At 40.6% G+C, this 14,184-nt stretch overlaps 1 protein-coding gene across 1 annotated transcript in view; it reads right to left on the bottom strand.

The window, feature by feature from the left end:
- LOC139552777 (coronin-6-like) overlaps nucleotides 1–12,196 on the bottom strand; it is a 35,573-nt gene extending 23,377 nt beyond the window's left edge. Inside the window, exons 1-2 of the mRNA XM_071364816.1 lie at nucleotides 11,850–12,196; nucleotides 3,758–3,957 (exon numbers count right to left, since the gene is read on the bottom strand). Of these exons, the coding sequence (XP_071220917.1) occupies nucleotides 3,758–3,955 (198 nt within the window). The 5' untranslated portion in view covers nucleotides 3,956–3,957; nucleotides 11,850–12,196. The remainder of the gene's footprint in view (nucleotides 1–3,757; nucleotides 3,958–11,849) is intronic.
- Nucleotides 12,197–14,184: the final 1,988 nt, after the last annotated feature.

Raw genomic sequence — 14,184 nt, 5'->3', positions numbered from 1 at the left:
CTCCCACTCCTTTTCCCTCTGTCTATCCAGCTCTCTAATATACAGTATAACCATGTGTCTCTCCCTCTCTCCCACTCCTTTTCCCTCTGTCTATCCAGCTCTCTAATATACAGTATAACCATGTGTCTCTCCCTCTCTCCCACTCCTTTTCCCTCTGTCTATCCAGCTCTCTAATATACAGTATAACCATACTCCTTTTCCCTGTCTCTCCCTCTCTCCCACTCCTTTTCCCTCTGTCTATCCAGCTCTCTAATATACAGTATAACCATGTGTCTCTCCCTCTCTCCCACTCCTTTTCCCTCTGTCTATCCAGCTCTCTAATATACAGTATAACCATGTCTCTCTCCCACTCCTTTTCCCTCTGTCTATCCAGCTCTCTAATATACAGTATAACCATGTCTCTCTCCCACTCCTTTTCTCTCTGTCTATCCAGCCCTCTAATATACAGTATAACCATGTCTCTCTCCCACTATCCCACTCCTCTTCCCTCTGTCTGTCCAGCCCTCTAATATACAGTATAACCATGTCTCTCTCCCTCTCTCCCACTCCTCTTCCCTCTGTCTGTCCAGCCCTCTAATATATAACCATGTCTCTCCCTCTCTCCCACTCCTCTTCCCTCTGTCTGTCCAGCCCTCTAATATATAACCATGTCTCTCCCTCTCTCCCACTCCTCTTCCCTCTGTCTGTCCAGCCCTCTAATATATATATATATATAACTCTCCTCACTCTGAAGTGAAGAGGATATTCAGTAACTTCAGTTCACCTTGGTTGGAGAGCGAGGTAGCGGCAGTGTTCCTTTCCTCTCTTTCTCTCTCTCTCTCACTCTCTCTCCCTCACTCGCTCTCCCCCTCACTCTCTTTGTCTGTCTGTTTTTCACTAATAGATAGACAGACAGTTGTTCAGATTTACTGTCAGTATCAGAGATCAGAATATGTCTGCATTAATGTGATGTTCCCCGGCACCAAAACCCTGTCCAGTGGTCACCGCTTATTTTATATGTATTTATTTAACCTGTATTTAACTCGGTATGTCAGATAAGAACAAAATATTATTTACAATGACGGCCAATCCCGGACGACGCTGGGCCAATTGTGCACCGCCGTATGGGACTCCCAATAACGTCCAGTTGTGATAGAGCCTGGAATGGAACCAGGGTGTCTGTAGTGACGCCTCTAGCACTGAGATGCAGTGCCTTAGACCGCCGCGCCACTCGGGAGCCCCGGTAGAGTGAACAATATTTCATTCATTCAGATCTAGGATGTGTTATTTTAGTGTTCCCTTTATTTTTTTGAGCAGTGTATTTCCGTTAATTCCCATATATTCCCGTTAATTCCCATATATTCCCGTTAATTCCCACAGAAAGTGTCCACCTCTGAAAATTCCCCAAAATGTGCAACAAAGACTTTATTGAAGAATCCCTACTGTTGACCAATCACCGACAATGGGGCGTTGACTTCGGCGCCGAACTTCGTCTTCCCTCAATAAAAAATGTTGTCTGCCCGAAAAGCCGAACAGTTCGTTTTTGACTGAATTCCAAAACAAACAAAAACGTTACAAAATGTCGTCATACCACAGTATATGCACAAACTCTTCCGAACTGTTTTGGCTGGGAAGCATACGGACACCTTCAGGCAGAGGGCAAGGGGACCTGTCTAAGTGAAGGTAGGGAAACCCTGCTTCAGGTAACACCTTGCTGTGTGTGGATAGACTGCCAAGAGAGCAAGGCCTGTGCAGAAGCGACAGTAACACATCGGGAGCTTTGTCCTCTGGGGAAACACACGAGAACTCAGATAACAACAACTTCAACAGAGTTCCAGCTCAATTCTTCCCCGAGCAAGGACACTCAACGAAGGGCACCAAACGTTCCCTGTTATTAACACAGACAGAAAAACAAGGCAGCTTGCTTGGAACTCTACTGCTGCGATGCAATACATCTATTACTGTAATTAGCTAACTTTTAGACAATAAGCTGCCTTCATCACGAGGCAAACACTAATATAAACATCTAACTAAACCTTGAATGAATGGCAACTATTATCTTACCAGTCTAGAACTTTGTAAATCCTCTAAGTATCTGTCTTGTCAGGTTTTACTAAACAGGTGGTTAGTTAGTCTGAGCTTTCAGTCAGTGGTAGGAACAATCCCCTCCACTGTATCCTAGGGAGAGAGCAGGGTCCTTAAGGCCAGACTAAACGTGTGGCTCCCGCCAGGTGCAAAGTTTCCACCTGTCATTTTGTTTTAGGGGGGGGAGTGAGAAAAGCATGAAACTGTGTTTATCTATCTAGATGATTTCCTTGTGTCCTTTTAACATATTTATTTTTGTTCTATTGTTTCTGTGTGGTATTTCCCGTGGAAAGAAACTGGTACACAAAGAAAACACTTGGTGAATCTGGCCCTAGAGAGAAGGGCGAAATGTGAGACTTGGGGAGGGGGGGGTAGAGAGGGGGGAGAAGGGATTCATTTTCTCTCAGCCTCATGGCAAAATGTGTAAAATAACATTAGCTATAACATTGCAAATTGTTCTCTATGCCCCATGGCAAAATAATTATAAAAATATCATTTTGGGGGGGGGGGGTCCTTGCTCGCACCTTGCGGGAGGGTCCTGTGAAACTGCGTTATGCCACTGATTAGAAGTGAACTCTCACACATAAACACAATATTGACTGAATATATAACTTTTGAAATGACCTCAATCGTGCCCACACAATCAACGCTGTTCCCATCAGGAATATCAGCTAGACTAGAGAAAGGTAACACACCACTCTGACATTTTAACAAAACACACTCTGGGACCTAAGACTTAGCTTGGACTATAGAAGTTCCCCGAGATGTATATATCCGACAACACAGTCCAATTCAACTGCCCAACACAGAAAGCTCATCGTGTTCAAAATATTGTGTTAATATTGTGTTAATATTGTGTTAAATCCCCTCTAAGGAACTTCAAACCAAGGCTGGGATTCAAACAAACTGACATCGCACTGCACTTGACTTTTAAAGGCCATTTCCCTGACTTTAGCAGAGATCACATCCGCTGTAAATGACACGGATAACAGCTGAAGCATAAATCACTTTTAAAGGTAAAGTACAGTGCGATGTCGGTGCATTGTGTTTTGTTGATTTGAACTTGTCCCTGAGTTTTCCCTATCACTCCCATTTGGTTGGCAGTGGCTATTAAGTTAAATTAGTACTAGTAGTGGCTTTTGAAACAAATCCGAACCATGGATGACAAACTACTTTCAGGATAAGTTCAAATATACAGGCAAAGGTCAAAAACAGATAAAGCGACAATCAGCAGTTGAAACAATAACAAAAGCCACCACCTTGTCTCTGTTTCTGTAAAAAACTGAGGGATGGGGCTGGAGAAATGTCACGCTCAAATTCATAGACGGCTATGGATGCATGGACAGACCATCCATGACATCAAAATGATAGTTTTGAGGCTATATAGTGTGTTTAAAAAAAATATTTACTTTGTTTACAAACATTGGAGTAAAACAAGCTTATATTTTCAGTTCTGATGGGCTACGACAGTTGAACTAAGGTCATGAGCCATTTATAAGTAATATTCTTCAAGAGTCAATGGGTATATGTCATTAATTTATAAGTAAAAAAATGGATGTAGCAATTGCAGAATACCCCTTTAAGGTTTGACTGACCTTCAGCCCCATCACTCAGCTGTTTACCATAAAAAGTGGCAGGGTGTCTACTTTGTTGTTGTTTGAATCCCAGATTGCCCCTTTAAGGGCTGACTTACCTTAGAGAGGGGCAGGACGAGGAAGGCTCCGCCCCCGCTGGACTCCACAATGACGGCCAGGAACTTTGGGTTGACGGCACAGAACGAGCTGTCCCACGTCACCTTGGAAACGCGTATGTCATCATAGCCCTGCTCCGTCTTCCCCGCCTGTCCGAAGACGTGCCGGAACTTACTCTGTCGTACGATGCTGCGACTCATCGCTATGGAGACAAAGAAGGGAGGGGGTAAAGATGGAGAGAGAGATGGAGAGAGGAAGAGTGAGAGGGGCGACGAGGAGGGGGGTGTGAGTGGACAGAGAGATGGAGCGAGGAAGAGTGAGAAAGGGGCGACGAGAAGGGGGGTGTAAGGGGACAGAGAGATGGAGAGAGGAAGAGTGGGAGTGGGGCGACAAGGAGGGGGGTGTGGGTGGAAGAGTGAGAGAGGGGCGACGAGGAGGGGGGTGTGAGGGGACAGAGAGATGGAGTGAGGAAGAGTGAGAGAGGGGCGACGAGGAGGGGGGGGTGAGGGGACAGAGAGATGGAGTGAGGAAGAGTGAGAGAGGGGCGACGAGGAGGGGGGTGTGAGGGGACAGAGAGATGGAGAGAGGAAGAGTGAGAGAGAGAGAGAGAGAGAGAGAGAGAGAGAGAGAGAGAGAGAGAGAGAGAGAGAGAGAGAGAGAGAGAGAGAGGGAGGGAAACATGAGTGAGTGAGGAAGTGACAATTACAGATATGCAATGTCAATCAATCAAGCATTTAATCAATCATTCAAGAAATGATGAAACTCTTATTGACCAAGAGAAGTAATATGAATCCAACTTAAATGATGTGAATCATGGGACTGATCTCACCTCTTCCATTGACAAGCTATGCCTCTTGGCATTCTGCGAAACACACACGATGGTATATTAGGATGGAAGTGTCAAAAGTCAAGTTGAGTTGTTATGTGTCTGTTGCTGATAGTAATATAACATTGTTGAGTTATGTGTCTGTTGCTGGTAGTAATATAACATTGTTGAGTTATGTGTCTGTTGCTGATAGTAATATAACATTGTTGAGTTATGTGTCTGTTGCTGATAGTAATATAACATTGTTGAGTTATGTGTCTGTTGCTGATAGTAATATAACATTGTTGAGTTGTTATGTGTCTGTTGCTGATAGTAATATAACATTGTTGAGTTATGTGTCTGTTGCTGGTAGTAATATAACATTGTTGAGTTATGTGTCTGTTGCTGATAGTAATATAACATTGTTGAGTTATGTGTCTGTTGCTGATAGTAATTTAACATTGTTGAGTTGTTATGTGTCTGTTGCTGATAGTAATTTAACATTGTTGAGTTGTTATGTGTCTGTTGCTGATAGTAATATAACATTGTTGAGTTGTTATGTGTCTGTTGCTGATAGAAATATAACATTGTTGAGTTATGTGTCTGTTGCTGATAGTAATATAACATTGTTGAGTTGTTATGTGTCTGTTACTGATAGTAATATATATTTATACTTAGTATAGTAATATATATATTACTTAGTAATATAACATTGTTGAGTTATGTGTCTGTTGCTGATAGTAATATAACATTGTTGAGTTATGTGTCTGTTGCTGGTAGTAATATAACATTGTTGAGTTATGTGTCTGTTGCTGATAGTAATATAACATTGTTGAGTTATGTGTCTGTTGCTGATAGTAATATAACATTGTTGAGTTATGTGTCTGTTGCTGATAGTAATATAACATTGTTGAGTATGTGTCTGTTGCTGATAGTAATTTAACATTGTTGAGTTGTTATGTGTCTGTTGCTGATAGTAATATAACATTGTTGAGTTGTTATGTGTCTGTTACTGATAGTAATATAACATTGTTGAGTATGTGTCTGTTGCTGATAGTAATATAACATTGTTGAGTTGTTATGTGTCTGTTGCTGATAGTAATTTAACATTGTTGAGTTGTTATGTGTCTGTTGCTGATAGTAATTTAACATTGTTGAGTTGTTATGTGTCTGTTGCTGATAGAAATATAACATTGTTGAGTTGTTATGTGTCTGTTGCTGATAGAAATATAACATTGTTGAGTTATGTGTCTGTTGCTGATAGAAATATAACATTGTTGAGTTGTTATGTGTCTGTTGCTGATAGTAATATAACATTGTTGAGTTGTTATGTGTCTGTTGCTGATAGTAATATAACATTGTTGAGTTGTTATGTGTCTGTTACTGATAGTAATATAACATTGTTGAGTTGTTATGTGTCTGTTGCTGATAGTAATATAACATTGTTGAGTTGTTATGTGTCTGTTACTGATAGTAATATAACATTGTTGAGTTGTTATGTGTCTGTTACTGATAGTAATATAACATTGTTGAGTTGTTATGTGTCTGTTGCTGATAGTAATATAACATTGTTGAGTTGTTATGTGTCTGTTGCTGATAGTAATATAACATTGTTGAGTTGTTATGTGTCTGTTGCTGATAGTAATTTAACATTGTTGAGTTGTTATGTGTCTGTTGCTGATAGTAATTTAACATTGTTGAGTTGTTATGTGTCTGTTGCTGATAGAAATATAACATTGTTGAGTTGTTATGTGTCTGTTGCTGATAGAAATATAACATTGTTGAGTTATGTGTCTGTTGCTGATAGAAATATAACATTGTTGAGTTGTTATGTGTCTGTTGCTGATAGTAATATAACATTGTTGAGTTGTTATGTGTCTGTTGCTGATAGTAATATAACATTGTTGAGTTGTTATGTGTCTGTTGCTGATAGTAATATAACATTGTTGAGTTGTTATGTGTCTGTTGCTGATAGTAATATAACATTGTTGAGTTGTTATGTGTCTGTTACTGATAGTAATATAACATTGTTGAGTTGTTATGTGTCTGTTGCTGATAGTAATATAACATTGTTGAGTTGTTATGTGTCTGTTGCTGATAGTAATATAACATTGTTGAGTTGTTATGTGTCTGTTGCTGATAGTAATATAACATTGTTGAGTTGTTATGTGTCTGTTGCTGATAGTAATATAACATTGTTGAGTTGTTATGTGTCTGTTGCTGATAGTAATATAAAATTGTTGAGTTGTTATGTGTCTGTTGCTGATAGTAATATAACATTGTTGAGTTGTTATGTGTCTGTTGCTGATAGTAATTTAACATTGTTGAGTTGTTATGTGTCTGTTGCTGATAGTAATATAACATTGTTGAGTTGTTATGTGTCTGTTGCTGATAGTAATATAACATTGTTGAGTTGTTATGTGTCTGTTGCTGATAGTAATATAACATTGTTGAGTTGTTATGTGTCTGTTGCTGATAGTAATTTAACATTGTTGAGTTGTTATGTGTCTGTTGCTGATAGTAATTTAACATTGTTGAGTTGTTATGTGTCTGTTGCTGATAGTAATTTAACATTGTTGAGTTGTTATGTGTCTGTTGCTGATAGTAATATAACATTGTTGAGTTGTTATGTGTCTGTTGCTGATAGTAATATAACATTGTTGAGTTGTTATGTGTCTGTTGCTGATAGAAATATAACATTGTTGAGTTATGTGTCTGTTGCTGATAGTAATATAACATTGTTGAGTTGTTATGTGTCTGTTGCTGATAGTAATATAACATTGTTGAGTTGTTATGTGTCTGTTGCTGATAGTAATATAACATTGTTGAGTTGTTATGTGTCTGTTGCTGATAGAAATATAACATTGTTGAGTTATGTGTCTGTTGCTGATAGTAATATAACATTGTTGAGTTGTTATGTGTCTGTTGCTGATAGTAATATAACATTGTTGAGTTGTTATGTGTCTGTTGCTGATAGTAATTTAACATTGTTGAGTTGTTATGTGTCTGTTGCTGATAGTAATATAACATTGTTGAGTTGTTATGTGTCTGTTGCTGATGTACTGTTGTCATGTTGTTGTCCGGGGCAACAGGCCAGAACAATGTAAGCCGTGAAAACACAGGAGACACATTCTAGAACTCTGATGATCCATCAGCACAGATATTAATAGTGTGATTGTCCCACACAAACACCCACATGCGCACGCATACACTCACATACACACACACAGATACAGACACACACACAAACACAGCTGATGAAGATATGGGATCAGACCACAAGATAAATGAGTAAAGCATTAAGACAAGATATAAAGTCAAACTGCAGTAGTCTGTATGTAACGTAATACTATAGAGAAGTAAGTACTGTTGGTTAATATGTACATCTGTGATAAACAGAATATTTCCTGTATATAAGGAAATTAAGGGTACGTGGACATGGACACACACATACAGAAGAAAGGCCATAGCCTGGCACTAAAACCCACATTTAAAAATTACCCAGCTGCCCCTGCAGACAGGAGGCCAGGAGAATTAGGACCTGAGCAATCTCTCTGAAAGGTGAAATGAAATACTATTGTAAAACAACTCTCTGTTCAGAGAAGAAAGTCAAGTTAAGCTGTTGGGATTTTTGGAGATAGAGACCTTTTTGGAGACCCAATGAAGACCGAAACGTTGCCAAATAAATACACATAGCAGCACAGAATGCAGTGTCTCTACTGGACTACCGGAGATGAACAAACCAGTCCTGTCAATCATGAGTCCTTGGTGTAATAATGGTTGTGATTATGACTCAGTTAACCTCAGCCCGTCAATAACGTATCTCTAATATGAGCTCTTACTATCAGATAGATGCCGAAAACGTAGTCCAAGACTAGAAACCATTGAAACTATCTGTAAATCCACAACTGGCTTAATCTGTTTCCAAGAAAACAGCCAAATATGTGCTCACCCAAGTGCTTTATGATTTTGCCACTGCATGTATGTAAGTATGCAGCATTACACGACCCAACAACTGATAGGGTGGATGAACTGATAGGCCTTAGTTCCGCTTGTTTCTTGGGTGTGTGTTATCAGGGAATTCCAGTCACCACATACAAAAGGCCTCTAGGTCTCTGCTGTGTGAGTCCTGATCCCAGCTCTACTCAGCAACATGACACAGTTATCATAAGAAACGTGAACCGAGTGCAACAGAGTGTAAATAGAGTGTAACCGAGTGTAAATAGAGTATAATAGAGTGTAACTGAGTGTAATATAGTGTGAGTATAATAGTGTAATAGGGTGTAACAGAATGTAATAAAGTGTAACAGGGTGTAACATAGTGTAATAGAGTGTAACAGATTGTAATAGAGTGTAATAGAGTGTAACAGATTGTAATAGAGTGTAACAGAGTGTAATAGAGTGTAATAGAGTGCAATATAGTGTAATAGAGTGTAATAGGGTGTAATAGAGTGTAACAGAATGTAATAGAGTGCAATATAGTGTAATAGAGTGTAATAGGGTGTAATAGAGTGTAACAGAATGTAATAGAGTGTAACAGGGTGTAATAGAGTGCAATATAGTGTAATAGAGTGTAACAGAATGTAATAGAGTGTAATAGGGTGTACTAGGGTGTAACAGAGTGTAATAAAGTGTAACTGAGTAATATAGTGTGAGTATAATAGTGTAATAGGGTGTAACAGAGTGTAATAGAGTGTAACAGGGTGTAATAGAGTGCAATATAGTGTAATAGAGTGTAATAGGGTGTACTAGGGTGTAATAGAGTGTAACAGAATGTAATAGAGTGTAACAGAGTGTAATAGAGTGTAATTCAGCTTAACAGATTGTAATAGGGTGTAACAGAGTGTAATATAGTGTAATACAGCGTAATAGAGTGTAATACAGCGTAACAGAGTGTAATACAGTGTAATAGAGTGTAACAGAATGTAATAGCGTGTAATAGGGTGTAACAGAGTGTAATACAGCATAACAGAGTGTAATACATCGTAACAGAGTGTAATAGGGTGTAACAGAGTGTAATAGAGTGTAATACAGCGTAATAGAGTGTAATACAGTGTAACAGAGTGTAATAGAGTGTAATAGAGTGTAATACAGCGTAATAGAGTGTAATACAGTGTAACAGAGTGTAATAGAGTGTAATAGAGTGTAATACAGTGTAATAGGGTGTAATAGAGTGTAATAGGGTGTAACAGAGTGTAATACAGCGTAACAGAGTGTAATAGAGTGCAATATAGTGTAATAGAGTGTAATAGGGTGTAATAGAGTGCAATAGAGTGTAATAGAGTGTAATAGGGTGTAATAGAGTGTAATAGGGTGTAACAGAGTGTAATACGGTGTAACAGAGAAAGGGAAATACTTAGTTAGCTGTACAACTGAATGTACATGTAAAAAAATGTATCACTAGCCACTTTAAACAATGCCACTTAATATAATGTTTACATACCCTACATTACTCATCTCATATGTATATACTGTACTCTATACCATCTACTGCATCTTGCCATCTTTATGTAATACATGTATCACTAGCCACTTTAAACAATGCCACTTAATATAATGTTTACATACCCTACATTACTCAACTCATATGTATATACTGTACTCGATACCATCTACTGCATCTTGCCTATGCCGTTCTGTACCATCACTCATTCATATATCTTTATGTACATATTCTTCATCCCTTTACACTTGTGTGTATAAGGTAGTAGTTGTGGAATTGTTAGGTTAGATTACTTGTTGGTTATTACTGCGTTGTCGGAACTAGAAGCACAAGCATTTTGCTACACTCACATTAACATCTGCTAACCATGTGTATGTGACAAATAAAATTTGATTTGATTTGATAAGGTAGGCCTACTCTTTAAACAGTTTATAGCACTGTAATAAGGTAGGCCTACTCTTTAAACAGTTTATAGCACTGTAATAAGGTAGGCCTACTCTTTATTAACCAGTTTATAACACTGTAATAAGGTAGGCCTACTCTTTAAACAGTATATAACAGTATAATAAGGTAGGCCTACTCTTTATTAAACAGTTAATACCAGTATAATAAGGTAGGCCTACTCTTTAAACAGTTTATAACAGTATAATAAGGTAGGCCTACTCTTTAAACAGTCTATAACAGTATAATAAGGTAGGCCTACTCTTTAAACAGTCTATAACAGTATAATAAGGTAGGCCTACTCTTTAAACAGTCTATAACAGTATAATAAGGTAGGTCTACTCTTTAAACAGTCTATAACAGTATAATAAGGTAGGCCTACTCTTTAAACAGTTTATAACAGTATAATAAGGTAGGCCTACTCGTTAAACAGTCTATAACAGTATAATAAGGTAGGCCTACTCTTTAAACAGTCTATAACAGTATAATAAGGTAGGCCTACTCTTTAGAAACAATAGGAATGCATAGATTTCCATTACTGCATTTTTGTTCATATCCCAGAAACCATTACATTTACATTCCATTTACATTGTAACCACCTAGGGAACGCTCTTATCCAGAGCGACTAACAACCAATGCATTCAACTACCTCCATTACAGTCAAGTTCTGTTTGTCTGTAATGTCTACCTCTGTGTCTCTGTCTGTCTGTCTGTCTGTCTGTCTGTCTGTCTGTCTGTCTGTCTGTCTGTCTGTCTATCTGTGATAGGCCTTAGCTCTTATATTCTCTGCTCTGTTCTGGCATGGCTCTCCAGACAGAGCAAAAGAATGACATGGTCACTTTCCTAATATAGACATGCCAAACTGTCCGTTCCCACCCCCAGCTCTAACCCCAGCCCTACCCTTGCCACTCTGGGGCTCTGGGGAGAGGGCCTAACCATCCCAAATACGAAAATGAAACAGATCTCCCTGATCTGTCAATAACAAGAATATTGGCGAATACACACAAATACACGCACACACACAATCCTTTTGCGCGTACGCGCAAACACGCACACTCACACATCTGGAAACCTACCACAGTAGCCTAATAATGTTACCCCTATAAGGAAAGAATGGGGGGCAAACCCCCCCCCCCCCCCCCCCACACACACACACACACACACACACTCTGGCCCTGCACAACGTGCTCTATTTGGTTCAGCAGTCACAACTTAAAGCTCGACACTGTCCGCGGATAAAAAGTGCGCAGTCACATTGTCACAATCTATGACTTTCCCAGCATTACGCACACACTGGCAATGCGGTAAGAGAAGCTGTCGCAGCATTCAACTGCGGCGTCGACGGTTATTGACGTTATTAATGATAGTAGAACACGGCTGCTTTAGGTCAATTGAGGCAACTCACTCAGCTCGGTATTTGTTGGGTATCTCCACCGGTCGTTCGCCCTCCGAATTCTCCACTCCCCCTTCCCTTGGTAGTTTTCTGCTCTCGGTAACGCGCCGTGCTTATTGGAGTGTTTTCTCTGGTTCTCTGAGGTCCAGTTTTGTACACTTGGTGCGGACTTGACGGCGGTCGCGAGGTACAACTATGACGCGGCGAGACGAGCAAGAAGGGAGGGGGTCTGAAAGGGGGACAGAGAGAGAAGGAGAGGAGGGAGGGGATATGGGAAAGGGGTCAAAGTGGTCCCGTCTATTTTCGAAAGGCCCTGTCTGGCTATCTCTCATATGCCTGGGACAGAGCTATAGGTTGAGCTGTGATCGCGCGCAGGAGTCAGGTGGTCACTGGCTACACAAGCGCGTGAAGAGGTAGAGGGGGTTGGCGGCTTACATTAAAACTTAGACGACCTGCCATGTTCGTAAACTATAGTCTACTTATAAACTGTCAGATATGCTATGGTCATGAATAAATTATTTAGACGATTAAAATATTTTTTTTTCCAAATGTGGGCCAATACACTTTGTTTTCCAAGACTGCTGTCAAAATTTGGCAGCCATTTCCTAAACTATCCAGTGTGAGACCTGGTAACAGGCCGACATAAATTCCGTGGGCTACTCGGTCAGTCAGTGGCACAACGGACAACTGTCACTCCGTTACAAACTATCATCTGTCCTCCTCCGTTCGGTTTGACAGCTGCGCGCGGCTCCAGACCAGTGCTGAGCTGAGATGTACTGCATGCACCCAGACCTAATACCGGTAGAGGGCGACAAACTCAGCACTGGCCTAGTGAAGTCCAGTAGGCCAAGTGAAGTCTAGAAGGCCTAGGGAAGTCTATGGGCCAATGAAGACTGTAACACACGATTTGTTCACTTCTTCAGTTCACTTTATTGACCTTGGAGGAATTTAAAAAATAAAATTAAGATGCAAGACAACATGACAACAGGTCACACAACAGGTCACACAACAGGTCACACAACAGGTCACACAACAGGACACACAAGTGACAAGAAGAACTAAGCAGAGAACATTAGGAGGTAGTGACTTATGGATACCTATTAATGCCTGCCTTTATGGCTATAGGCCAATAAGAATGACAGTGATATCAACATATGAGATGGGGGATCCTGGCGACATTATGGCAAAGGGAAAACCGACCACATCTTCTCTCCATTCTACTGGCCAAGATGGTCGACCTGCGATTTGCGGATTCTCGAATGCAATATTCTTTGCTTTTCTGAAACATGGCTCTCAGACAAGACACCCCTCATGGCTATCCAATTCGATGGATTCTCCATTCACCGTGCGGACAGGACAGTGGAATCAGGGAAATCGAGAGGGGGAAGTGTTTGCCTCTTCATCAACAACAACTGGTGTGCTGACTGGAAGTGTCGAACCCATTGTTCACCCATCTAGGAATATCTGCTGGTCAAATGTTGAACCTTCTACTACCCGAGGGAGTTTTCAGATGTTATGGTGAATGTTGTATAATATGGTTACGGTTGAGGACAGGAACAAGAAGACCCACTATGATCTCCACAGTCATCAATACAAGCAAAAGGACAATACAATAGACGGGACCGAAGTGGAGCAGGTGAAAAGCTTTGAGTTCCTCTGATTACATTTACATTTAAGTCATTTAGCAGACGCTCTTATCCAGAGCGACTTACAAATTGGAAAGTTCATACATATTCATCCTGGTCCCCCCGTGGGGAATGAACCCACAACCCTGGTGTTGCAAGCGCCATGCTCTACCAACTGAGCCACACGGGACCTCCCACATCGCTGACGATCTGGGGTGGTCCACCCACGCAGACAGTGTGGTAAGGAGGATGCAACAGCGCCTCTTTGTCCTCGGGAGGCTGAGGAAATTTTTCTTGGCACCTGGAGCCCTCGCAAACTATTGCAGATGCACAATTGAGAGCATCCTGTCAGGTTGTGTCATTGCCTAGTGGAGCAGTAGCACCGGCCAAACGCATCACCGGGGGCAAACTACCTGCCCTCCAGGACACCTACATCACCCGATGTCACAAGAAGGACAAAAAGATCATCAAGGACAAAAACCATCTTAGCCACTGCCTGTTCACCCCACTATCATCCAGAAGGCGAGGTCAGTACAGGTGCATCAAAGCTGGGACCGAGAGACTGAAAACAGCTTCTATCTCACCAGACAGTTAAATAGCCATCACTAGGTGGCTTCCACCCGGTTACGTAAACCTGCACCTTAGAGGCTACTGACCCATATACAGTGGGGCAAAAAAGTATTTAGTCAGCCACCAATTGTGCAAGTTCTCCCACTTAAAAA

Source organism: Salvelinus alpinus, chromosome 24, assembly GCF_045679555.1.
Source record: "Salvelinus alpinus chromosome 24, SLU_Salpinus.1, whole genome shotgun sequence".
NCBI classification, from domain to species: domain Eukaryota; kingdom Metazoa; phylum Chordata; class Actinopteri; order Salmoniformes; family Salmonidae; genus Salvelinus; species Salvelinus alpinus.
Note: the sequence above shows the minus strand (reverse complement) of the source record. Positions and strands in the feature narration are given on the sequence as shown.